Source organism: Pelodiscus sinensis, chromosome 1 (genome assembly GCF_052426305.1).
Source record: "Pelodiscus sinensis isolate ZL-2025 chromosome 1, ASM5242630v1, whole genome shotgun sequence".
NCBI lineage: Eukaryota > Metazoa > Chordata > Testudines > Trionychidae > Pelodiscus > Pelodiscus sinensis.
The window spans coordinates 172,448,725-172,474,789 of NC_143052.1; the positions used below are offsets into that span (position 1 = coordinate 172,448,725).

The 26,065-nt window shown below is 38.1% G+C and overlaps 1 protein-coding gene across 2 annotated transcripts in view; it reads left to right on the plus strand.

Moving 5' to 3' along the window:
• The window catches only part of GBE1 (1,4-alpha-glucan branching enzyme 1), a 255,351-nt gene that overhangs the window by 212,955 nt on the left and 16,331 nt on the right, over nucleotides 1–26,065 (plus strand). For both annotated transcript variants that reach the window (XR_012897753.2, XM_075909685.2), the window contains exons 13-14: nucleotides 8,192–8,376; nucleotides 9,685–9,813. Coding sequence is in view for 1 of the 2 variants with exons in the window: in XM_075909685.2 (XP_075765800.1) it covers nucleotides 8,192–8,376; nucleotides 9,685–9,813 (314 nt within the window). In the remaining variant the exon portion in view is untranslated. The remainder of the gene's footprint in view (nucleotides 1–8,191; nucleotides 8,377–9,684; nucleotides 9,814–26,065) is intronic.

Consider the following 26,065-nt stretch of genomic DNA (forward strand, 5'->3'; position numbering starts at 1 on the left):
GCCCTGTCTGTTGGACTATTAGTTATACTGAGATCTCTTTTTCTCTTTCATTAGGCTCCCTGGTCCAGGAGCATTCATGGTCCTTCCAGACCACAGATGTCAACCCTATAACTTTTATATAGAATGTGGCACATTCAGATTCAAGGTGGGATTTAAAAAAACAAAAAACTAGGAGTGTTGGGTGCCTAACTCATGTGGAAAGCCTATATATACATACCTACATTCTTCCATATTTTTGAAAATTGCACCCTATATGAGTATGGGGTGTAGTTTAAAGACATTACTGCCACTCATTTGAGATGATCTCCATGAGAGACAAAGCTCCTTGGGAGTTAGGCAACAGATCCTGTGATACATAACTCTTTTGGAGAAACTATGTACATCATAATGATCTAAAGATGCACAGTATTTTCATTGAGAGGGATCACACTGTATATTTATCACTTGTTAATTGAACTGTCACAGTAACACAGTAGGCCAATGTATAATACACTAATCCTGCAAGCCTTCTGTGCATTCAAATTGCATTGAATATTGGACACTTTGTAAACATGGATAATGAAATCAAACCAGAAGTATCTCAGAAATGCTCTGAAAAGAGAAAATAAAGAAATTTCTGTGTTGAGGCTATCCTTGGAAATTGTTAGGGTGAAAGAAGGACAATTTTTATGGGTTTTAAAGCTGAAATTTGTGTATAATCTTTTAACAAATGGATGTGCTTATAGCCCATATGGAAATGAAAATAATAGGATAACCTGAGTTGGCTAATTTTAACACTCTGTCTTTTCAGGTCAATTTCTAACAAACAAAATTTCTCAAATCAGGATATTTTGTTGTTTTGTTCATTCTGTCCAATTAATGGTTGACCAATTCCTCCAGAGTCTCATATGTATCCAATCAACAGAAGACCAGTAAAGTGTAGAGATACAATTTGTAAACAATTGTAAAAAAACTATAGTTAAGTCTCAGCAGTTACACAAAGGAACGGTGCAAATGACCAACATTTTTTATTATGTTTATTTCTGATAATTGGTTCTTTAGTATCAAATACTTTTTCCTTGAATGATGGTCCCTATAGTATTCCACTGAGGGTTATACCCATGTGCCATGCACCCAGAGATTTTTAAAGTAATAGTGTTCATTGGTGAATGCATGTACTCTTGCTCTGCCTCATGGCAATAAAGTGGGCCAGACCAACTGTGCCTTTGGTTCTTCCTCATTATCATGTATTACAGCCTCCTCTATTCTCTTGTCTTTTGTGACATCTGTTAGAAAAGAAACAGGCGACCAGGAACGGATGGGGTAAAAGGGACAGCTTTATTGCCTATGCATGTTTACCTCGGACATTCAACACGATGTCTGAGTGGCCACAACCTGGCGTTAGTCAGACCCTTTTATTATGTTACCCTTTTAATATGTTAATTCACATATCTATCGGCGCTTTTCCTAAAGCCTTATTTAGTAATGTTAGCTCCCATAAAATGAATATTAATAAGCAAATAATGAATGCAATTATACCTACACCTAATTACTATTTACAGATTTTCTAATTAAATCAACACATGCCTATACTACAAACTAAAAGGTTACAGAGTTTACAGGGATTTTAACCCCAAAGAGATTTATACAGTGACAATGAGGATAAGCAAAAGACACAACAAACTAGAGCAGCTACATGCTTCTCTTTTTTCCTAGGCTTCAAAACGAAGGGAAAAACCATGTTTAAATGTAATCCTATGGCTGAACCCTGGACCATTAATGCAACAAGGCTATTCCAGACTCCTATTAATTTTACACCACCCCCACCACCCCAACAACATCTTTCTACAACCTGAATAAAAAAGACTGGTTTATACTTAGTATTTTGTTATGTCAGTAATAGTTTACAGGATTTTTAATGACTTTGGGTCACTACCAACTCCAGTAATCATGCCTGGGTAGTGGAGTAAGTTTATCTTTGCCAGTCCACACCCAGGAAATTTGAGCTCTGACTCAAACACCTCATGGTGGTCACCATGAGGCTGCAGTTGAATCCAGGATTTGGAACATTCATGTTTGTCCATTCATGGCACCATTCATGGCACTGAGTAATCTAGGAGCATGTCTACTATAGCTGAGCCCTAGTCTCATTCTACTGGTACCTGAGCTATGGACTATGGGTTAGAATTGAGCCATGAGGCAGGTAAGCATGCATATAAGCATGACAGTAAGTCTTCCTGCTTTGTCCATGAGTCCAAGGTGCACAAACTTAATAATAAGAATAAGAAGCCTCACAGATTATCACTTCTATCCACTGAGCTGCATAGTCCTTATTTGGCTATGACAAAGTCAACTGAACTTTCTGTTTCAAGACAGTCCATTCCAGCTCCCCCATCTGACTGAGAAGCACATACCACTGACTCCAGAGAGACTCCAATGAGCCCTGAGGTTCCTGAGCTATTTGCCCTAGCTTAGGTGAGGTTTCCATTCATTCAGTGCCATCCCTCCTTGGAGGTTGGGCTCCTCTACATTAGACTTGCCTCCTTTGGGCTATGTTTCTGTCTATTCTCCTGAAACTCCTGGTTTTCTGACCATTCTAACAGTACCACCATTCAAATCAAGCTCTGATTTCTCAGTGTCAGAGGATTTGGGGCCTAATGTTCCTCCTCATATACAGCCCTTGTGGATAACTCAAGGTCCCAGTGGGCACTGGAAATACTCAGCCTTTGCCCAAAACTGAGAGCATTGGTATACTTCTTGCTGGGGCCTTCCTCAGTACCTGCCACACCCATCACGTTGGCCATACTGGGAAGTTGTGACTACAGTATCCACCATCAGAACCTTTCTTCTCACGTGGAGTCTCCACTCTTGCGTCTTCAATAGTCATTAAATAGGCATGCTGAACCCGTTTGAAGATGCACCCCTTAATCCAACTCTGATGGTACTGCTGGAACTGGAGCACTTCCCCTCATTGTCCACAGATGCTATAATGTCTTTGACTTCCTTCTCACCTCTGGATGACTCCCATCAGTTCCAAGAACTGCTCTGTAAAATGGCTGATGCCCTCTTCAGCCCAATGGAGGAAGTGTTGAGACAAACAGCAGCAACTGCTTGATATTTTACATGCTTGGGTATGAGCCAGAATGGCCTACTGATCAATGATGCCATTCTTCACTTGACCCGGACTCTCTGGCACATTTTGGTCACTTGCATGCCCACTCTAACTGAGCAGAGAGAAGACATTATATGCCTCCAAAGTTTTTCTTTCCTCACCTCCTAGTTAAACTGATCTGATAACTTCCTTTGATAAGTTAACAAGTCCAGTAGATAAGGGGGAATCAGTGGATATGGTATACCTAGACTTGAATAAAACATTTAACATGGTCTTACATGACCTACTAATCAATAAACTAGAAAAGTACAACCTAGATGGGGCTACTATATGGTGGGTGCATAACTAACTTGGATAACTATTCTCAGAGTAGTTATTAATGGTTCAGTCAGGCAAGAAGGACATAAGTGGAGTTCTGCAGGGGGTCAGTTTTGGGATTGGTTCTGTTCAATATCTTCATCAATTATTTGGATATTGGCATAGAGTCTTCTTATAAAGTTTGCAAAAGGGATTGCAAGTACTTTGTAGGACATGGTCATCATTCAAAATGTTGTAGGCAAACTGGAGAAATGGTCGAAGTAAATGGGATGAAGTTTAATAAGGACAAATGCAAAGTATTCCAATTAGGAAGGAACAATCAGTTTCACACATACAGAATGGGAAGCGACTGTCTAGGAAGGAGTACGGCAGAAAGAGATCTAGGGGTCATAGTGAACCATAAACTAAATCTGAGTCAACTATGAGACACTGCTGCAAAAATAGCAAACATGATTATTAACAGGAGTGTTCTGAGCAAGACACAAGAAGTCATTTTTCTGCTCCACTCTGCACTGATTGGAGTATTGTATCCAGTTCTGGACACCACATTTCAAAAAAGTTGTGGAGAAATTGGAGAAGATACAGAAAGGAACACAAATAATTAAAGGTCTAGAAAATATGACCTATGAGGGAAGACTGAAAGAATTATGCTTGTTTAGTTTGGAAAAGAAAAGACTGAGAGGGGACATGATAGTTTTCAAGTATCTAAAAGGGTGTCACAAGGAGGAGGAAGAAAAAGTGTTCTCCTTGGCCTCTGAGGCTAGGACAAAAAGCAATGGGCATGCATTGCAGGAAGGGGGGTTTAGGTTGGACATTAGGAAAAACTTCCTAACTATTAGGGTGGTTAAACACCGGAATAAATTGCCTAGGGAGGCTGTAGAATCTCCATCACTGGCAATATTTAAGAGCAGGTAAGATAGATGACTATCAGAGTTGATCTAGATGGTGCTTGGTCCTGCCATGAGGGCAGATGACTGGATTTGATGATCTCTCGAGGTCTTTTCCAGTTCTCAGATTCTGTGATTGGGGCCTGCTGATGTTACCCTATTTTTAAGGGAATATGTGTATGTGCTGGGGGTTTTTAAAACTATAGTAGTTAACAAACTAAAACATGCTTTGTAATAATTTGTTGTGTGAAACTTGTAGAATATTTTTTCTTACCAAGAGCATCAAAATTTGTAGAAAAAACAAGGATTAGGCTAGCAATATTTTCAATTTTTTTCTGAAAAGGATGTCATGATCTACAGCAGCAGTGAGCAACCCATGGGTCATTCGTGGCTGTGTTCCTGGGGGGTTGCAGCAGTGGGCCAGCTGCCATTTTGTTTTCCCAGCTCGGCCCCGGATGTATGAACAGCTGGGGCAGGAGGAGTGGCAGGGGCGTGGATTGGTGCTTTAAATTAAAGGGGCCACAACAAAATGTTCCCGGCGCAGGCTTTTTTGTTGTTTTGGTTGGGTTTTTTTGCTGAGCAAAAATTTTCACGGCCCTGGAGGTCACAAATTAAAAAAGGTTGAGCACCACTGGTCTACAGGATCTCATTTCACATGCTTTAAAAATCTGTTTAAAAACCATTCTTATGTTTATGTAATTCTAAGCGCTCTTAACCATTTATCCTTTGCTTCAAACGATTGCTGCCTTTTTTTTTTGCAGTTATATTGTGTGATCTCGCCAAACTGCCCTTTTGTATTAGCAGTTTAGCTTTGCTCTTTGCTCTTTAGGAGACCATTGGCATATAGAACTGCTATCAAAACTGTCCGAGAAGGAAAAAGACCAACACAATTCCAGCAGCCCCTTGGGTTTCAGCCAAACACTAACTAGCACAAGCTAAAGATTCCAAAATAATTTATATTAAAGGTTGAAATATATTTATAGTTTAATGTATATGTACATTGGTGGAGAAATTGTCAGCACAGTGAATAGGGCAGTAATGCAGAGGTCCCATTAGATTTGTGCATTTGATAATTTGTACCCATTAGCATACTCCTTGGTGTCAGTGAAGAAATGCATAATATCTGCAGTGTGTTAGCAATGGTGCACTTTAATTAAATTCCTAGGTAAAATAATTATCTGTTACACTGTAGAGAAACAAAAGAAAAACATTCACTAATCAAAATGTTCAGTTAGCAGAGTGGGTTTTTTCCATTAATTTCATTGTCTTCCATTTCATAACTTGTACCAGCTGGCTTCTTGTCAGTTTTATAGTTTGGACTTTCACATCAAACAGCAAAAAATTAATTACAGGAAAAGAAATCCCAATAGTACTTCTGTGCATAGAGGTTTTCACAATTACTCAAACATGAATATTGCTGTATGTGAAAGGAATAAAAACTGGAGAAGGTGACCTAGTATATACAGTACTTTTCTGGAACCATTCATTGTTTCCAATACTGTTAGTCATATATTTCTCTGTTTTTGGTTCAAAGTTAGATTTAAAAGCCTTCCACTTTTAAAAAAAAAAAAAAAAAAAAAAAAAAAAGTGGGACTGAGCTGACTAAGATGACAGACAAGCATGATATTCTGTGAAATGTGAATTCTCATTTGAGATGGAGAGACTTAATGTCTCTCAAGTGACAGAGTAATTGTGATTGGGTAATGAAAAGGGTATTCCTGTCTCAAATACGAGCTACCTTTATCCATACCACTGTCCAAAAACTGCTTTGGATTTTTTCTGTCTTAATAATTGGAAACTCTTTTGTCATGGAAGAGCAAACGTTTTCTTAAAGATCACTCTTAGCTTTTAGATATCATGGCTGCATTACTTGAAGTTAAGACAGTCTTGCTTTGTAGAGTCAATCTAGGCTCTCTTGTTAAATAAAAAAAAGCCATAAAAACAAATAGCAGGTATCAAAAATGATAAATAGCCCACTGAGGTTTGCATCAAAAGGATATAGAACCAACTTTAGAAAAACTCCTGCTTTCAAAAAATTACCTATGCTTTTATTAAATTTATACGTTATCTGAAATTCCCTTTTCCCTGTTAGTCTTGTTGGTTCATGCCCTGTTTTGCCTGTTTCAAAAAGAACCAGCTGCTATTCATGTCATTTAGAAATATTGTATATATAGATTTGTATGCACTTTCTTCTGGTCTGGAAAGGTAGAAATACTAACATGAAGTATCAGTGTCTAACCCATTCAATATTATCTATAGCTATTATATAATATAAATATTTCAGTGTTGATTACTTTATCCTAAAATGAACAGATTTTGATTTCCTTGTCCATCTGCCTTCACAGCACACAGTGTCTGACCTTCAAAGGTTTGGGTGTGTCTGTCGGGGGTTCCTTTTTCTTTTCTTTTCTTTTTTTGAGGGGCGGGGAAGAGTTTTCCATCTTTCACAATGCTAATCCATGTTCTCCAACATATTTAAAATAACAGGGAGAACACAATTGAAGAGAATATCTTAATATAGCTCTTAAAAGAAAATATTTAATTAGATGCATAGTCAGTTAGATAGTGGTACCTCTTTTTTTTATTATTTATTTTAATCTCTATATTGTCAACACACCTTGTGTGCCATGCACTAGTATTCCAAGGCCATTGTCAAAACCCTGACAGGATTCTGGTCCATTTATTTCAGACTTTTGTTTATAATATTGACCTGAATGTGAAATGTAATGATTTTATTTGTCAACATGAAATTCCAGTGCAGATCATAGTATTGTGATTGTCCTATATATTTTCTGAAACTGTTTTTCTTTTCTTTCTTTTAATCATTTCTTTAGCCTAACTAATGTACCTGTAGCTTGAAACATGAATATTCACACAAGTCTATTTCATAACTCAAATTCACATCTGCCACCAATAAATTGGCCATGTCCTCTCAATCTTCCTGGTGTAAAATACTATGGGAAGCAACAGGTGTTGCTGCACATATAGACTGTGTATTCAGGAGATAGTTTGGTTTCCTCAGTACCTTTTTCCTCCTTGTCACCCTTCCCTTCCCCTCTCTCCAATACCCTCTGGGCCAAAACACAACACATACTAGAGCTTCAGGAGACATTTGGGTAAAATATCAGCAATTCCTTTTATGTCACTTTTATATGCTCCTTCATGGACTCAGGATAGGGTCTCAAAGACCATAGGAATTAGTTCACCAGCAGAACTGGATTGATATTCTGAATGTAATTAGCTAATTAGCAAGTGAGGGACAGACAGATTTCCCAGTCATTTTTTAATTTAAACTAAAGTATGCTATGGGGGGTTTCCTACATCACCTGGAATTGCTGATGGCACTGGATATGCAATATTAATATTTGCAGGTACACCTCAGCATTTCCCAATCAGGTGTGTTCTGCTAACTGGAATGGAAGTGTCTCTCCCTTCCATTTTATTTCTTGAGGGATTGTGGGGAAGGTGATAATGATGGGACATTCTCAGGGATGGACAGTCATTAGTGAGAGCTAGGAGACTTGTTCGGGTTCCATGGTTCCTTCAAAATTATTTACATCTCTACTGGTATTGTGTTAAGGAACACAAGCCTGACAGTTAGCTGTCCTGATTGGATTCTGGTGTGGGTGATATTTAAGCACTACATCAACACTGGAGGGGGAAGTGTATAGGAACACATAGCATTTATCTACTGCAATCCTAATACCCCTGAGAGTTCTGAGGAGCTTTTTAACACTGCTAGGAATCTTTATGTATGGAAAAAGATGATTAGATTCTATGTTTTAGAGTAGGGAAATTGTTTAAGCATATTAAAGTGTGCATTCAGGTTCTCGGATCTCTTAATCATGTCTATATGTATCTCTTACCGTTCCATAATGCATATTTTTAAATATAGGTAATGAATTTGGGCATCCAGAATGGTTGGACTTCCCCAGAAAAGGAAACAATGAGAGCTACCATTATGCCAGGAGACAGTTTCATTTAAGTGATGATCACCACCTTCGCTATAGATTTCTAAATGCATTTGACAGAGATATGAATAAATTGGAAGAAAGATTTGGCTGGCTTGCATCTCCCCCGGTAAGCTATATATGCTAACTGCTATGTTTTAGTCACCAGTAGTGTACATGTGCAGAATTATAATAACATAAAATATACATGCAAATTTTTAAACAGCACTTTATTATGCACTGTGATGCCTTGTTACATATTTCAGGTTGTCAAAACATGTCACTGAAGTCTCTCCTGCAGATAATGAAAATCTGAAACAGTGTCCTGTTTACTTTCACAAAGAGCTAGCTCTTATTATTTTTGCTGCTTCATTTAGAAAGTTTAATTCAGACTGGTTAAAGCACATAATAAAACTCTGTCTGGAATCCAGTTGAAAGATTGCTTTGGGAGTGTCTTAATTGTTTTGACTATTTCTTTTCATGTCAATAATTATTCTGTCATAAGGAAAACATTTTCAATGTACTTTAGTGTATCTTATGCTATAGTCTCTTGAACTTCATGCTGCCAATGCTGTTTGCAATTATACCTGAATACTGTGCTGTGTAGCTTTTGTTATAAAACTGAAACATCAGTAAACCACCTGTAGCTTCTCAATGTTAAACAAGTTTTGGACTGCATGATAGTTTTTGCTCACATATTCACTAAGTGTGACAGAATATTCTGTTCCTAATCCAGTCTCTTGAAAGGAGTGTTTGGAATGGCCATATAGTTATTCTCTTTGGTGTGTGGCTTTAACAATGGATAGTGCAAAGATGATTTTATATGGAATAGTTTTTTGTTGCAGGTCATACATAATATGGTTGATCATCAATGCCATTTTCAGCAGGAAGGAAAAATAATCCTTCTATATATGCACATTCTGTAGTATAAAAAAAGCATCCTGCTTATTTATATCTTCTGTTCAGCTTCTGAATGATCCACAGTGGCAGTGATGCTAATTTGTACTAGAAAGAGTTTGTAAATTTCTTTTAGTTCAACAAACAAACATACCACCATCAATTTAGGGAAGAAACATGTGGACAGTAATGCATAATTTAGCTTTGCTTTAAAAGAATTCTCTTCAGGTGTCTTTTTTTCAGTTGTTGCAGTAAAATGTGTATTTGGCTTTTATTCTTTCTTTCTTTTATATCTATCTTAGCTGTTTAAAAATTAAAGATAATTTTCTGCTCTGAAATTTGATACGAAGTTACATACCTTATGAGAATGTCAACAGTTTAAACCTGCATACTAGAAGAATTAATCTTTTTCTCAGTTTTGCTTTTATTTACTTTGCAACTTTGCTTGAATTTAACTTCCTATTGTTGAACATTTTAATTACAAATAATTAATGTATTATTTTTTTAACAACTGAAATGTAACTATCTATTTTCTTCCCAGGCTTTTGTGAGTGAAAAACATGAATCAAATAAGGTCATCGCATTTGAGAGGGCAAATTTAATTTTTATATTCAATTTCCATCCATCTCAAAGCTATACTGAATACAGAGTGGGTACTGAAACTCCAGGAAAATATCCTTTCTTTATCTGTTATGCTTGTTCATAGAAGTTAAAAGTGTATCATTTAATTTTGTTTAACTTGAATACAAACTGTAATGAAAAAGTAAGAAATAATGTTTTTATATCAGTAATATAAGCTTACATTCTTCGATATTGTGTAGTGTACAGTAAAAAAACCCACCTCATTTGCTGTAAAGTACATGTTGATTCCTAACTATGTTGATCTAGTAGGAATTGCAAGTAGTAGCAGGAAGTAGCATATGCAGTTCTTATTCTAATGCCTTATTTTTAGTAAACACTAAGTGTTGTTATTATTATTACAGTACGGAAACTGCTCTACTAGAAGGTTGAGAGGAGCCTTCTCACACTACAGTCAAGGTTAGACTTTGGCCTGACAGTTTCAGAAAACAATTTACTTGGGCAAATTACTCCATTTACATGTGTGTCAGGTACTCATCAGCAAAAAACAATGCTAGTCTGTGCTACCTGATTTTCCATAATATCCTTTGAGGTCTGCAGATGGAAAACAATACATTCTGAGTTAAATCCATTTTAAAGATGGCAAAGCTGAAGCAGAAAAGTTAGTAAGACTTTATCCTGCAAGCCAAAAGACCTGCAAATTTGTAGAGCAATTTTACAAATGCCTTCTACAGTTGTAAGCTATAATTAGATCCAAACTGAATATTACCTTATTCACTCCTTGCTTCCAAGCCTCTTTCTTAGATTGCAGAGGTTCAGTACTCAAACCTGGTTTTGCATTGATATGAATTACTAGTCACTGTTTTAAGAATATGGTTCTAGAAGTTGTATAGAAATTTTTCCTCCCATTATAAATAGTACATTGATTTGTACTCATAAAATCCAGGGTGTATTTCTTTTTATACTGCTGCTGCATATGACAACAGTTACACAGGTAATTCCACAGCTTCTGTTTATTGGTTTCAATGTGCAAGTCCATGTGGGTTTCAATAAATTGATCCCTTCCTACTTTGTCATTCCAAAAGTAAACACGGTAGTGGCATACCTATGCAAGAGTATGGTGATCTCCTTTGTAGAAGACTTTTTTCACAAGGACCATGCTGAAGAAGTTAGAGTATCATGGGAAGTGACTTTGAGGCCTCAGTTACAGTTCTTAGAGCTTCACTTGTTCCACTATGTTCTAGTGTTTTTTCTAAGAAAAATATTCCTAGTCAGAGACTTTGTTACAGATGTATTATTAAACATGCTGGTCCAATTATTACATTTTGGTCCCATTCTGCCTTGATAAAAGTTGGGTGACATTGTGTCAGAAAACAATGGGAGACCAAGAGTATCTCTTTTTCCTTCAGAAAAGAATAAGGAAGACAAAGGTTCTCTTTTTTTCCCCCCCTTCTCAAATTAAAGATGCCAAAGATGAGAAGTAGAATTAAGTCTAAAAATCTCCACAGAATCTCCTAAAAGATTCTACAGAAGCATAACTTATGTACAGGTTGGATCTCCCTGGTTTGACACACTCAGAACCTGACTGGTCCTGAATGAGGGGGGTTCCAGACCAGGGGAGGTCTGTCCCTTTATGGCCCATCCTGAACCAGTACTCTCTCCCCGCCACTCCCAGCAAGCGCTCCAGCTCATTCCCACTGCTGCCTGGCCAGCTGCAGCTCCCAGGGCTGGAGTGCCACAGCTGGAGCCCAGAGTTCCCTGACTGCTGCTGCCATTCTCCTGCCCTGCAGCCAGACTTTTCTATACCTAGGCTCTGTGGTCTAGGAACATCCGTTTTCCTGACAGACCAGGGACGTTACTGGACCAAAGTGGGATGTTCCACCAGCAAGGCATTTATCAGTGTGGCAGAATCTCCCATTTTAGTGAAACCAGGTCTCAATAAATTTTGGAAAAGTGGGAGTTAGAATTAACAAAGCACAGATATTTTTCGAATGCCACCGAAAGGCCCCCCATATTCATACTTTAAGTTGCAAGATGTCAAGAAAGGCAAAAGAGGGCATATTATTGGAAAAGGGTCACTGACTCCCAGCAATGTTTTAAGTACTATGTCAATTAGACATGCTTCAAACGGGGTAAGTATTCCCAAGCTTTACCGTTTCCTAGGTAGCCAGTTCTCAATCTTTGCTGGGGCTACAAATATTCCTTGTGCTGGTAGACCAGTGTTAGTAAAAGTAGAAGGTTTTTTTTCAGAATTTCCTTAGTGAAAATATGGCTGTGAAATTGGCATTTCAATTTTAGAGGAGTTAAGTTTATTTTTGGATCTTTGTTAAGATTAATAACTGTTTTATCAGCTAAGCAAGTCAGTGGGAAGCCCTGACTTGTATTCCATATACCCAGAGGAGATATAAATTATGTGCTTTGATTTCTTTTAGGAGCATTAGAAGTATTGTTACCTTTTTTTAACCAACAAAAATAACTGACATAAACAGTTTATGGGGGGGAGGAGGGGGAGGGAAATCAGAAGTTTATTTTCTCCTTTTCTACTTTAACTGAATCTTTTATAGTAGTCTAACATTTATTATATGTATTATTTAGAAATGTTTTAATGACAATTTGAAATAAAATAGTTCTGCAGGTTAACACGTTATATAAACCATTACTCACATATCCTAACCCTCTTTACGTCCTTTCCTCACCTACATACACTCAAAATCCTGATTTTTTTGTTTTTGTTTTTAAAGCTTCAGTCCATGGGGACTCTCTGTTTCAATAGCAAACCACAATAAGGGACAGGCCATCTCATCAGAGACTCTCTCCCTGGATCTCGGACTGGTACACAGAGTCAGGCATGCCACCTCCAGATAGCATAAGGGCACACTCAACCCAAAGCCATGGCTACCTTGATAGTATTCCTCCACAGCTGTCACATAGTCCTCTGTAACTGACATACTTCAAAATGAGTGTCCCCGTGGGTGCTCCACAACCCTTCCTTCCTCCCTTCTACTTCAGGATCCTGACTGGCTGAAGCCATGGTTTTGGGGTGGAGAAGTAACTGAGGAGTGTGGGGTGGGGTGGAGCTCATGCATGAGCAATGCCTGCAGCCTAACAGTGCACCACTGCTGGTGCACACCTGCATGGCCCCAGGGACATTGCTATAAAATCTCTGCTCTGAGGCTCGGCAGCAGTGCACTGACCTAATGTGGATCACCCATGGGGGACACACATCTGGAAGAATGTCACTCTTCTCACCCACAAAAGCTTCTACCCAAATAAATATGTTAGTGTTTAAGGGCATATCTACATTAGGAAATTATTTCGAAATAACAAAATCAAAATAGCATGTCCCCTCTATGGGGGAGCCTCAAAATTAGTTTGAGGCAGGCTCAGTTAATGTGGATGCATAACCTCAACTTAGAGCCCCCAGAAGCACTGAAGAGTAATTATTTTGAATTATTCTGGGAAATAGTTATTTTGAAATAGCATTAGCATGGATGTGCCACTGCTGCTATTTCAAAATAACTATTTTAAAATAAGCATTATTCCCCAAGGAAAGCAGGAGTATAGATTTTGAAAAAATTAGCCCATTATTTTTAAATAACGGCCTTGTTAGTGTGAGCTCTCTGCTTATTATTTTGAAATAACTCCCTAATGTAGACCAGGACTAAGGTTCCACAGAACTCCTCATTGTATTTCCTGAAACAAGCTAGCCTTCAAAGCATGTGCAACAAGATTCAGTTTTTGTCTAAAAAGGCTGTTGTGTCCATGCATTTTTCACTTAAAATGTCTTTTAAGTGTTTTTCAGTCATCTGAACGTTTTGTCCACTAGCCATCTTTTATTCTTCATTTGGAACTTCAATGTGAAACGCAAGAACTTAAGAACCTTATGATGGATTTTAGAAGCAGAACAAAGGTATATGGGCAGGAATTGTAAAGGAGTTTATAATGCCCATGTGTATGATAGTGTTTGGTTAGAGAATTAGATGAACTCAGTGGTCCCTTCTGGCTTCATAAACTATGTATCTATGATTGTGCTACTGCTGTAAGTCCATCAGCTTTTATATGCACCAAGTTCACGTTTATTAAATGGGTAATTCTGGCTTACATTATTGTTGGAGTATATTGTTTCTTTGTGTGTGAAATATTGGAAGTGCTGCCACCTGTTGTGCACACATCCAGGGGTCCACCTACTAACAGCTTATTGAAGGGTTAGCTGCAATTTTAACAGTGAGATCAGTGCCAGACATGAAATGCTATGTGCAGGGTCAATCTCTATTAGCTCATCTATCCCTAAATAAATGTATGGGTTTTTCTTTGTTCAAGTTACTGTCTTTGCAAGTTCTGATGTACTACTGAAGCCTATATAGAGAAAACATAATTGTAATGTTACAGGGGAAATGGTTATTTAATTACAGATCTGCTTTTTCCATATGGCATAAAAGTATCACGCACTTACATGCTAGAGTGAATGAGTACTAAAGTGTAGCATGTTCATTTTGGGCATGGGTTTAGGAGAAATAACTATGATTTCAGTTAAATATAAAGATAAGCAAATAAAATTAGATGTGACCTGAAATCTCAGGAATATTACCATTCAAATTTGCAAGAAGTGCCTTTTTTTTTTCAAATGCAAATCCAGGCTCTGACATTTGCAACCTGCACCTAGAGCTTCTAATGAGCAAATAAGGTCACTTGAGTGAGTCACTGAAGTGTGATTGCTGAAGGCAAAGATGTTGCTTTGTAGCTGCTTGGTTTGCAGACTGCTTTGAAGTGCAGTTATGTAACTGTCCCTGCCTATTAGAATTCATGCTTTATACAACAAATGAAGACAAAGAACTTAATTTAGGATCAGCCAAATGCCAAATTCTATCCAGGTAGTTTATATGTTGAAGTTAATATTGTGAATACAAAATATAGAATACTAATATTGGAATGTATCATGTAAAACTTTTATTTGGAAGGAAAAAGGCATCAGATTCTAATAATACGAATCTATTTGTTATTGGACAGTTGCATGCTATTCTCCACTTTCTGTTGTAAGTGAATAGAAAAAACATTTCTATTTGAATTATACTTGATACATTGTGCCATTTCAGAAGCAGTACTTATGAGGGCTGGCCAGTTTGGACTAACATTTTTCCTGTCTAATTTGCTTCAGGTTGTAGATAGATGGATAATCAACATTTAGCCTCCCTTAGCTATGTGAATGCCATGAGACTTTAACATGGTAATGCTTTAATAATTTTCCTTTGTTGAAATATTGTCAGATTCTTCCTGCAGTTTAATGGTTGTGACAGATTAGTGTCCCAAGTTCCATTTGCAATAAAGAGCCTTGTAGTTAACCTTGTTCTTTCTACACAAGAAGAATTTGGCAAAAAGTGCAAGGAGAAAAATCAGCAAGGAAAAGTGTTTCCTGTGTTTTAACTTATCGCATAGACTTTAATAGACTTGAACCTCTTTGATCTGGCAATCCTGTGGAAACAAGGTTTGCCAGATTAAATATTTTGCCTGGCCAGGGAAGGGAAGGGGAGTGAGAAGGATGGGAGAGGGTGCTTATCAGGGCCCCACATCCCCCACCGCTATGGGAGAAGCAGGGAAAGGCCTGTCACTCCGTTGTCTTTTCTCCAGCTGGAGAGGAGGGTAAGCTGCAGTGTGCAGCACACTTCTGCCTCTGCTTGACAGGCTCTATGCTACGGGTGTTCCCAAATTAGGGACACATAGTACGGAGGTTATAACGTTCTTTCAAATTGACTTATATCTATCTTATAAATACTAAGCCCTTTAGTATTTCTCAAATTATTTTGGCCTCTGTTCTAGATATTTACTTGTATCGCCAGAAATGCCCACAGACTATGGTAATAGCCTATTGCAAGGACTTCACTGATTAGCCATTTTTTTTGAGCACTGCTTTAGCAGAGGTCAGGAACAGGACAAGCTCATCTTCTTTAAATGCAAGAAATCTGAAAGTATCCTATTAAAATGCAGAAGCAAACAGCTCACAATCAGCAAAGTCAAGGCGTAATTAGATTAGGTTCCCTTTATAATTAAAAGACAGGTAGACTAGAGTTTTACCTTTAAAAAGTGGTGAAGGAAATGTCTTAACTTTTTTTTTCTTCAATAGAATATAAAATTGCAAGGTAAAAATAAATCACTTAAAATTGACATTTTCCTTCAGACTTTTTTTTGGCTGCTGCTTAACAAGTGGAATATATTATAACAAATAGACTTTGTTGAATCCAAGCTGCATTTTTCCTGGATACTCAACTTATGAAAAGCCCTCTATCTCATTATTCCAAACTTTTAAATAGGTTATGATTTCAATCATAGGATAAACAAAAGGACTGAAACTTTCTCTGAAACTAGTAGGTACCTTAGATATGTTTTGGATATGTATTCCACATCTTATTTCACATACTTCCTCTAACTTTAACATGTGTATAATTTCGTTGATGTTCTACTTACAGGCAGGGGTGACCCATGGATGTAGGCAACCTCAGCAGTTGCCTAGGGCACTGCATTTAATGCGGCGCCCAATGATGACATCACTCCATAGAGGGCTATGGAGGCAGGAGCGCTGATTGCGCATTCTGCCTAGGGCACCAGTTGCCGACAGCTCTCCTCGAGCCGCTCCTGCTTACAGGTTGAACAGAAATTCCAGGAGATGTAGAGAAATGTTTAAATGTTCATTTAGCCACATGTTTTGTATAGATAGCCATCTAGTTTGTGTGTGCATTTATTTGTGTACAAAATATGAGAGCAACATAGGCCTGATCTGATATTCTGTAAATATAAACATTTAAAACGTAGATATATGTTGTTTTAATTTATCTAGCCCAACAGTTCTAGGTTCACAAAGAGCCACTTATGAGAAACAAAATATAAATTCACTCAGTGTTCACAAGAACCTCTGAACCAGTCAAAACGAATGCCATTCCTTCCTCTATTTGAGCCTCTCTAGTCTGGCACCTTTGGGACCTGATTGGTACCGAACCTGAAAATTTGATAGATCATGAGAGGTCAATGTTGTTTAGCACAGGCCTGGGCAAAATATCTTCCACAGGACAGTTCCAGCTCACCAAGCTGTTGGATCCATCCTGCAGACACAGCAGAGAGCCATAGGCAGACTCCCTACATGTTCTCTCTCACCTCCCTACCGCCACGCCCCCCCCTCCCCCAACCCAGTATGCTGCGGAGAAAAAGCTGCTAGGGCTTGATTCGGACAACTGTGAGTCATCTTGTGATACAGCTTGCAAAGCACCTTTCACGTTTGTAGCTGTTCAAAATCCACATGACCCCTGCAGCCAGTGTGAGTGTGGGGCAGTCAGGGAGTCTGTTTGAGAAGTCTGCTGGTTGGAAATCAAGCAGGGAAGTCTCTCACCAAAGTCTGCCTCGGATACCCCAACCCTTTGCACCCCTGCCCTACATAACCCAAATCTTCTGTCCCCAGATCCTTCACCCCAATCCCCTTCCTCACACAGCCCAAACCCTGTGTCTCCTTTCTGCATCCCAATCCCCTTCTCCAGATCTCAATCCAAACCCTCTGCTTCCCTTCTGCACCCCAGTACCCATCCCCTAAGTTACAGCCGCCTCCTCCTCTAGGTCACAGACCAGATTCTTCCACCCTAGTCCCCTAACCCAGGTCACAACTGCCCCCTTCACCCAAACTCCCTCCGAGACTCCACACCATCTCCTATGCCCCAGTCCCTTTCTTTAAGTTCCCTTCTGCACCCAACTCCAACCCAGACTCTGCACCTCCTGCATTAATATGGAAAAGTGCAGCCATTGACCACTTTCCAAATTCTTGAAATAGTTCCCCATCAAAAATTATTGCCCACCCCTAGTTTAGCAGCATTGGCAAAAGCCACTGCTAACTGGGCTCTTATAGAACAAATATCAGAACAGAACATGGAGAACTAGGACTGGTGGGAAATTTTGGGGGGCCACGGGAAACCTGGCTACATCTGTGAAAAGTGGAGATCTGGCTAATTAAAATAATTCTGCACCACGGATGTTACCAGACCAAAGGGTGCTGGACTAGAGTCTCCTCAGATCAAACCCGGGTCTTGTCCTCAGAGTGAGCAGATGAAAACTCTGTCAAAGAAGAATTTTAAGTTCCAAAACTCTCCAGTGGAAATGTTGCTCTTTCATTTCTTGCATAAATTCCAATCAAGCCAATTAGCTTAATGTCCAATATAAACTTGAATTACTGGTTATAATAGGAGGACAGAGGTAGACTCTTAAGATACAGAAAAACATACAGTATTTAAATATTGTAGTTTTGAACATACTACATTTTACATAGCAAATGTTAGCCAAACTTTAGTTAGCTGTTGAAGCTTTAGTTAGAGCATGAGACAAATGTTAGGGAACTTTATTTTTGCTTAATGTGCTTCCTAATTTTGAATTGTAGTTGTACTAATCAAATGCCATTAGAAACTGCCTTTCTGAATGGTCTAAATTTAGGAAGTAAGAGAACTCTTGGTCAGTTAATGATAGATTTAGTTAAATCTACACATTTGTGAGGCTTGCTTTTTACTAATTTTTATTTCTGTTCTCTGTTCTATGATGTTGACTCACATTGAGCATTTTGATGTGTGAATTTGGAGATTGATATAATTAGCTAGTTAATATTGCTGCCTGATATTCTGTAATATCTTGCCACTTTATGTAGGTCATGAGTATTGATCAAGTGCCAGCTGCTGGTTGTGGATGATCTTGCTTAGGTGAGATTAGAGAACTGAATGTTCATTTTGATACAAGATCGACTAATCCCATTCTTCAAAGGGCAAGATTGGGATTTTCAAAAGTGCTAAAAGAAATTAAACACCTAACGCATCCCACTCTGCAAGTGCATTCACACTTTTGAGTATATGCAGATACATGTGCACTGTTGTGCCACAATCCCTCTATTGTTTACACCTGAAGCCAGAAGCATGGTCAGTTTAGTGCACACAAGTTAGCACACATATGGATCTCTGTCCATACACCTATCAGCTGTAGCATGGCCATGTGCCTATTTACAGTGCAGTGTGCACAAGAGAGGTTTGTATACCAGGTTACTTTACTTATCTATGGACCTCCTGGTTCTTTTCCCACAAAACCTTTTAGTGCCTGACCTTTAGCCAAAGGTAAGATGTCCCTGATGCCTTCCCCCATACACACCACTAGTGGTCTTGAAGGACAGAACCATCCTACTGCCATTAGCACATGGAGCACCTTAGGCTGATTTTACCAGAGAGTGAAGGACTCCTAACAGGCTCCCCAGGAGAGGATTTAGCACATGGCCATGCTGTGGTGAGCTGGACTGAGTGCTGTCCAGGGCTACAAGCATAGAGGCTGAAGTGACTTGTGACTCTCTACTAGCTTCATATATCTGGACATTGGCAGGGAGCCGGACAAAGAGGTATCAGGAACTTTCAAATTCCAAAAGGAAGTTCCAGGAGACACACATGTGGGGAAGGAGCATCTTTACTGAGTAGACCAGAATTATGAAGACTTAGAGCTGCTGTAGGAATTAGACTTTTATGCTGGTGGGTGGGGGTGGAGGAGGGTATGTAATTTTTTTTCTTTGTACAATAGATTCCCATTGTCCCCAACAATATTCCCTCTCTCTCTCTCCTCTGATATCCACACCACAGCCTGGTGCTCTGCCTATTCCCGGTAAAACACAGGGCTATATGTGTTTTTAGTGGAGTGCCATGAAACCATGTAAAGCAGGGGTTCTTAACCTCTTTACCTTCACACCACCCTTGGAAGTGAACTTCATATACACACCCCCCGGGAGCCATTTTGTGCACAGCCTAGCCCCGCCTCCTCACCTGACAGGAAGCTAAGGGGCAGGGCTAGGACTATAAGAACTTTGCCAGGGAGCTCAGTCGGGGCCCAGCCTCTGAGAGAGACAAGAGGCCTGCCCAGAGCTCCTGGCTGAAGAGGCTAAGACCTGGCCTGGGCCTCCCACAGCAACCTTCCCTCAGGCTAGCGAAGGCTTCCCTGCCTGAGCCGCCGAGGCCTGACCAAGCTAGCCAGCAGGGCTACTCTCTGACCTAGAGGAACCCAAGGCTCTACTGGTGTCTGGCTTATAATTTTAATTCATAATATTAATTATGAAGAAATCTAAACTTTAGAATTTTATCCAGTGAGAAGGCAATTGCGAAACATTTTCTGGGAGGCACCTCACACCTCCCTTGTATTCCCTTCACATCTCCTCTGGGAAGGCACACCTCACTGGTTAAGAACCTCTGATGTAAAGCATTAAGTGGACATGTGCATTCATTGTGCCTGTCTGTGGATTTGTCAGCTGGCACTGACTTTGGTGGTCCCTGGGTTGTGGAAAAACAGGTGGATGGGAGTTGGTGAGAGATGGAAAGAGCAGATGTTTAAAAGAGCTAAGAAGAAAGACCAGTTTCATGGCACTTAACAGTTCTGCAAATATCTAGCACCACCTCTTCCCAGCTCCCATCTTTACTTCTCCTTATGAATGGGATTTAAAGTTTTGCTTCTGTATCACAGGTATGCTAAATACTGTACTTCCACATTCCTGTGGTGGTGATTCAGAAAGGCTAATTCTATTTAAATATGTGATTTATTTTTTTAAATATAATTGTGTATGAAACAAGAAGGCCTTCTTATATTGTCTACTTGTATAACATTGTGCCGAGTAAAAACTGCAGAATTTTTTACTTTTCCTAAATACGCTTTGGGATGTTCAATAAACTATTCCATTTTCAAGTCTCATTAGTTGCCTGCATGTATTTTGCCAATTAAGAGACGCTTACTGTAGATTACTTTATAAGATCCCATGGGACAAAGCAAGTTTGATCTAGTTTAATTGCTGATTTAAGGGTGTAGTCACACATTGAAGCCTTCTAGATCTTCAAAACTAATTACAGTAATTCTTGTATTTTAACACATAGTAGTAGTTCTTCTGGAATTCTTAAGTAGTAGATGTAATGTTCATAATTAAACATGGACTTCTGCTATATATAACATTTTCCTGAAGCAAATTTTGATTTGCTTATAGACAAGTTTTCTAGCTATCTCTGCAGTTGTTTCAGGAACCTATTCCTGGATTTATATTTAAGGCTTTTCTATTAAATGTGCTTACCTATTCTTAAGTTTTACTTGCACATCTCCCTCCATTAGAGACAGCTTCTAGTAATTCACCTTATTGGTTGTACCAAAGATGATTTCATCATATTTCTTAATTTTTTTTGCACGAAAAAAAGATTTAAGATCAAGTCTTCTAAGTAAATTGAGGTTTCTGAAATTTTACAATTTTTTCTAGATTTTTCAAGTCTGGGGTAGGTGAAAGAAAACTTTAGATACTTTGTACAAAAAGATAATCAATGTTGTCCAAATAAAAAAAGAACGTAAGTACAACTAAAGTCTATGAGAAAAAAATAATGGAAATATTGCAGAATCTTATAACCCAAGAATGTTAAATAACTTTTTATTTTAGAATACATAGTACATCCCGTTATTTTGCAGATAGGAATGCAACGTAGTGACTTCAGTTCATGTGACAGTGCACATAATTTATTATTATCAAAGAGACTTAAGTAGACTGTCCCACAGCACAATCCCAAGTTAAGGAGGGTTGAAAATTTCTAATTTTCGTTTCTAATCTTTTTAAATTTTACGTTGTCATTAAAAAGAGCAATTTAGTTCCTAACAAATAAGCTCAAATAGTCAAATGCAGAAGCTGAAATCCTCATTTTTGAAGACACCTGCACAAATGTCCCCTCTAGAGGATGACAGGGAAATGCAAATGTCAGGTAATTTGCTGGAGGAAATCAGAGTTGTTGCCTCTGAGAGACAGAGAAGTTTACATCCAGAACTGGAATGGATATGATGAAAAGCAAAGCAACCTGAAGAATGTGACAAGAAAGGAAACCATTTCTCGATCAATTCTATCTAGGTATTAGAGATATTGCACTCTTGAATAGATGGATGACGATAGACTAAGTTATAGATGAGGACTCAGAATTTGACCAGGGTGAGTTAGAGGGCAAAAATAGGTAAAGTATCTTAATTGATTACTAAATCGTAAAGAATGTATAATACTAATACTGCTGTCTCTTCTATGAAGAGATCACTGCCTCCTACATGATAAAACATGACAAGTCAAGAGAAGAAGGGGTAGGGGATATTGGGAAGTCTTATGAACATCAGGAAGTATTTCAGAGAAATTTCCACTTGATGAATGCTATATAATGAGAGGGTGACATTTGATATAACCAAGAACACATTGCAGAACATGCAATGGGATGTGAAAAATGCTCAGAACAATCCACTAGAATATCTGTCCACAGCAAAACACAAATGAAAAAAGAAGGCTGACTGCTGAAATTAATATACAGATGGAGCACTCATATTTATAAAGAGGAAGTCCTTTATTTTTTTTAAAGCCCAGATAAAAATTTAATAACTAGAAAAACAAAACTACAACAATCAATATTTCTGTTCCATAATTAGTCTTTGCTGGGATTCACAAAGATATATCCTTAGACTGTTTCACATTCAAGATATTGAGAAAATCAAGCATACAGCTTTCTATCCTGGTGGTACCCTTGATATGTGGCCAGTAAGAGACGAATGAGTGAAGAGAGTTCTGCTGTTGCTTTTTACACCAATACTGCCACCTTCATCAGGTACAGGAGCCTGTTTGACCCCTGGGCTGCTTAAAATATCAAAGGTTTCTTTCTTTCTGCCCCTGTGACTCTCACTGTGGCTGCTCCCTTGTTGCACTCATTTGTCATGACTCTTGCTCCCTAGTCACTTCTTGCAGAAACCGTAGCCCAAGTTCAATCTTTAAAAGGGCTTTTTTCTTTTGTCTGACTGGTGGCAATTTTTCAGCAGGGTTTTTGATCTAACACTTTGCTGATTTCTTTGTCCTACTTTTGACCTCGGAATAGTATCCCTTCTCCCTGCTTTCAGTCAAGAAGTGGTAGCTTAATAAAGTATTACTAAGCTATACGTTATTATTTAAAAATGCATACAGGGATTGGGGTTTGTCAGCTGTTAACTGTCAAGTGTTTTTAGGTATGAAGAGAGAAAAATGTGCTTTTTAAAAATCTTTGACTCCAGATATATGGTTAGAAAATGCTACATTTATGCAGGCATGCAAAATATATAGTTATTTTATAAATTGAACAGCAAATTCTATCTTCTGTATGATTAAAATCTGAGCTGAAATGTTGCATTAACCTAGTTTCCTGCATTTTATAGAAACTTTAACTACAGTTCCGGTACTGCTCAGTCTTATTGAAGATACCTTGGGGAACATAATGATTTTTCCTGTTTACTCATAAAAGTCCTGAATTCATTTCCTGCATATTGTTCTACCAACACACCTTTTTCATAGATTTCCCCACTTACTGTATTGTTTTTTATATTATTCTTCACTGCTTTGTCTTGAGGGCCATTCTAATGGCAACACTGCATTAATTCCATCGCTTGGTTAAAATAGAGGTGAAAGAACATGTGGCAGAGACCTCAGGGTGTTCAGGCAAAGTGATCAGGCTGTATTCTGGGGTTATTTGTGGGTGGGTGATGAATTATCTCCTTCGTCTTCATCTTCCTCTTCATTCCTGGGACTGGATCTCGAGTTTCTCTGTAATCAGTAATGCAAGATCTGAGTTCTCACACATCATTGCTCCTCTTCTAGAGCACATTTATTTTCAGTCCCCTCCTGCATGATAGTATAGGCTGTGCATATCAGCCTTCCTTCTGCATCTAGTAAACTTTAAACTATTGGACTGGCTAGTAGGAATGAGAGAATTTTTCTCTAAAGCAATACATCTGAGAAATGTGATATTGCCCAGATGAGGGAAAAAGTCTTGATAAGGAACCTCCCATTAAAAAGTCTGCCTAGTTGGCCTCTTTGATATAGAAGAACAAGTTATTTTGACTATATTTAATTTGTGATTGTGTGTGTACATGAACCAAATCAGATGGCATGGAAAGGAATAGTTACTTTTTGAAGAGTTTATAATCTGTGAGTTGCATCTTTTTACAGCAGGTCAGTGCAAGTTTTGATCAACTCGGCCTAAAGAAGAGCTCTTAGCTTAGTCACTCTCTGCTTCCTTCCCCAGATCTGAAGGAAGAATTCTGTGTTGCTCACAAGAATGCATCTTCCAACAGAAGTTGGTCCAATAAAAGAAATTGCCTCTCTTACCTTGTATGTTTCATAATAGTAGAAATCTGTTTGTTTAAAAGTTGAGGAATAAAATGCAAATTATTTTATATGATTTGCATTTACTTTGTGGTGTTTCATATGATAGTGAGCATCCATAAAATTAAATTTTAAATACTTGCATTAAAATATGTATTTCAAAACATCATAAAAGCATAGTAATTCAGTAATTAACATGGTTGATAATGACAGACTTTCAATTCAAACTCTCTGTATACAACCGTTCACTGGGTTTTGCTGCTTTTCTCAGTTTTGTTTTAGGGACATTTACAGTCAAGGCATCCAACTGAACAGAAACCAGGCTTTATTTCATAATCCGGACACAAGTGAGTATTCCCAACACTTTGTAGCTGAAACAAGAGTCTATAATGTGTACAAAACTTTTGTTGCACACTTAATTACAAGGTATAGCTGCCATTGAAAGTTTTAATGAAGGCAGCATTCACATATTTGGATGATCATCCAGCTCCCTATGAAGTTTAAATTGGAATGAGAATCACGATGTTTACCAAACTATACATATCCCTAAAGAAATGTGTAATTTGCTAGGATTTTAAAACACATTTGCTTCACATTAACAAGAACCTACATAATAGTATGGATGTTTGTTATGGGTTGAGGAGAGAGAGTGGTGTTTACTTCCTATATAAACATTGCTGGAGATATTTTCATATCCTCAATTAAGTAAATGGGATAATTTGTTTTAATAATAACAGCTATGAAGATTACATTTGCTGGAAATAGTTTTAAAGGAATCATTAAAGATGTGAAAGCTTTCAGCAATGTTGATAAATTATTGAATGTTAATGTATATTGTAGATCATAGAAGCAAAGATTGAAATGCTTGAGGGAGACATTCTCCTGCCATGTTCATAAAATATACAGTGGCATGGCAGCAGTCTCTTTGCCAAGGTTAGGCCTGAAAAGGTATCAGAGAGAGCCACTGGAAGTTGTAGTTTATGGTTATTTATGTGGTTTGTGACAACAAATGACGGATAATTTGGACATATTTCTAAAATAAAGGAGCAGATATAGTTGTGCAAGTGTACCGTTGTAACTTAAGGCTTTGTGGATCAAAGCTGGCAATAAAGTACCATTTAGCTAACATTCCAAAAAAGAGAGAGATTTTTGTTAGGGCATGCTCTGTGTTCTGTGTTCATCTTAGCTGGATAAATCTTCTAGAAAGCACCCAGTAGTTTAGCAATCTCAGGCTCTCTTTTCTCTTCCCACTCCAGTGCATCCTTTTTCCTACAGGAAATATTGTACATGGAGGTCATCGGTGTCCCTAATTAAAAACTTAATTGCTTTTGACATATTCTAGCCTTTCTGATAATGATCTTTCTTCCTTTCAAAGAAGAATTCATGAATGGAATGATCTGAAATATCTCCAAAATAACATTTAATTTACTTCTAGTTTGGTCTGCTTTTGTGTTGTCATTGACTGTCTTGTTACAATCCTGTCAATTCAAGTGTCTTGTAACTTTGAAGAAAAATGTCCAAGGTTCATCAGCTGATATAAAGAGAGTAGTGAAAAAAGATATAAATGATAGTAATTCTGCTAACATCAAAATCCTTAGACGTTGAGTAGGCTTTTCATTGAAAGGATGAGTAAATAGAGATGCCTTAGAGCGGTTTAAGAGTCATTGAATGAAAAAGCATGGCTTTACTCTATTCTAATCCTATTAGTGTAGGTCTCCATTGAAACAAGTTTCTTCTATGGTTTAAAATTAAGGGGGCGGATTACAAAACACTCAGACATATTTCTGTCCGCTGTATATACTTCCAACCAAAAATGTCACAGATGAGCTAAGATTGAAACTATGTTTCTGTAACTTAAAGGCCAAAAATATTAAAGCCATACAAAACAAAACTTCACAAATTCTGTAAGTGAAAAGTTAAGCTTACAGCTAGAAGAAATGCAAACATGGTAATGTATAGAAATACACAATTAAAGCCCCCCTAGGGACCTAAACTTGGTGCAGTAGTGTGTGCAACAACTGTGTTGTTACAATTAAGGCATCCTACTAAATATGATCCCTGATTATATTAATCTGGGGCCACATCCAGTAAATGCCTTAATTGTATGGCTATAGTAGACACTACAGCGCAGAGCTAAAGTTGTTATATATATTTCACCCTTGTGGCTGTTTGC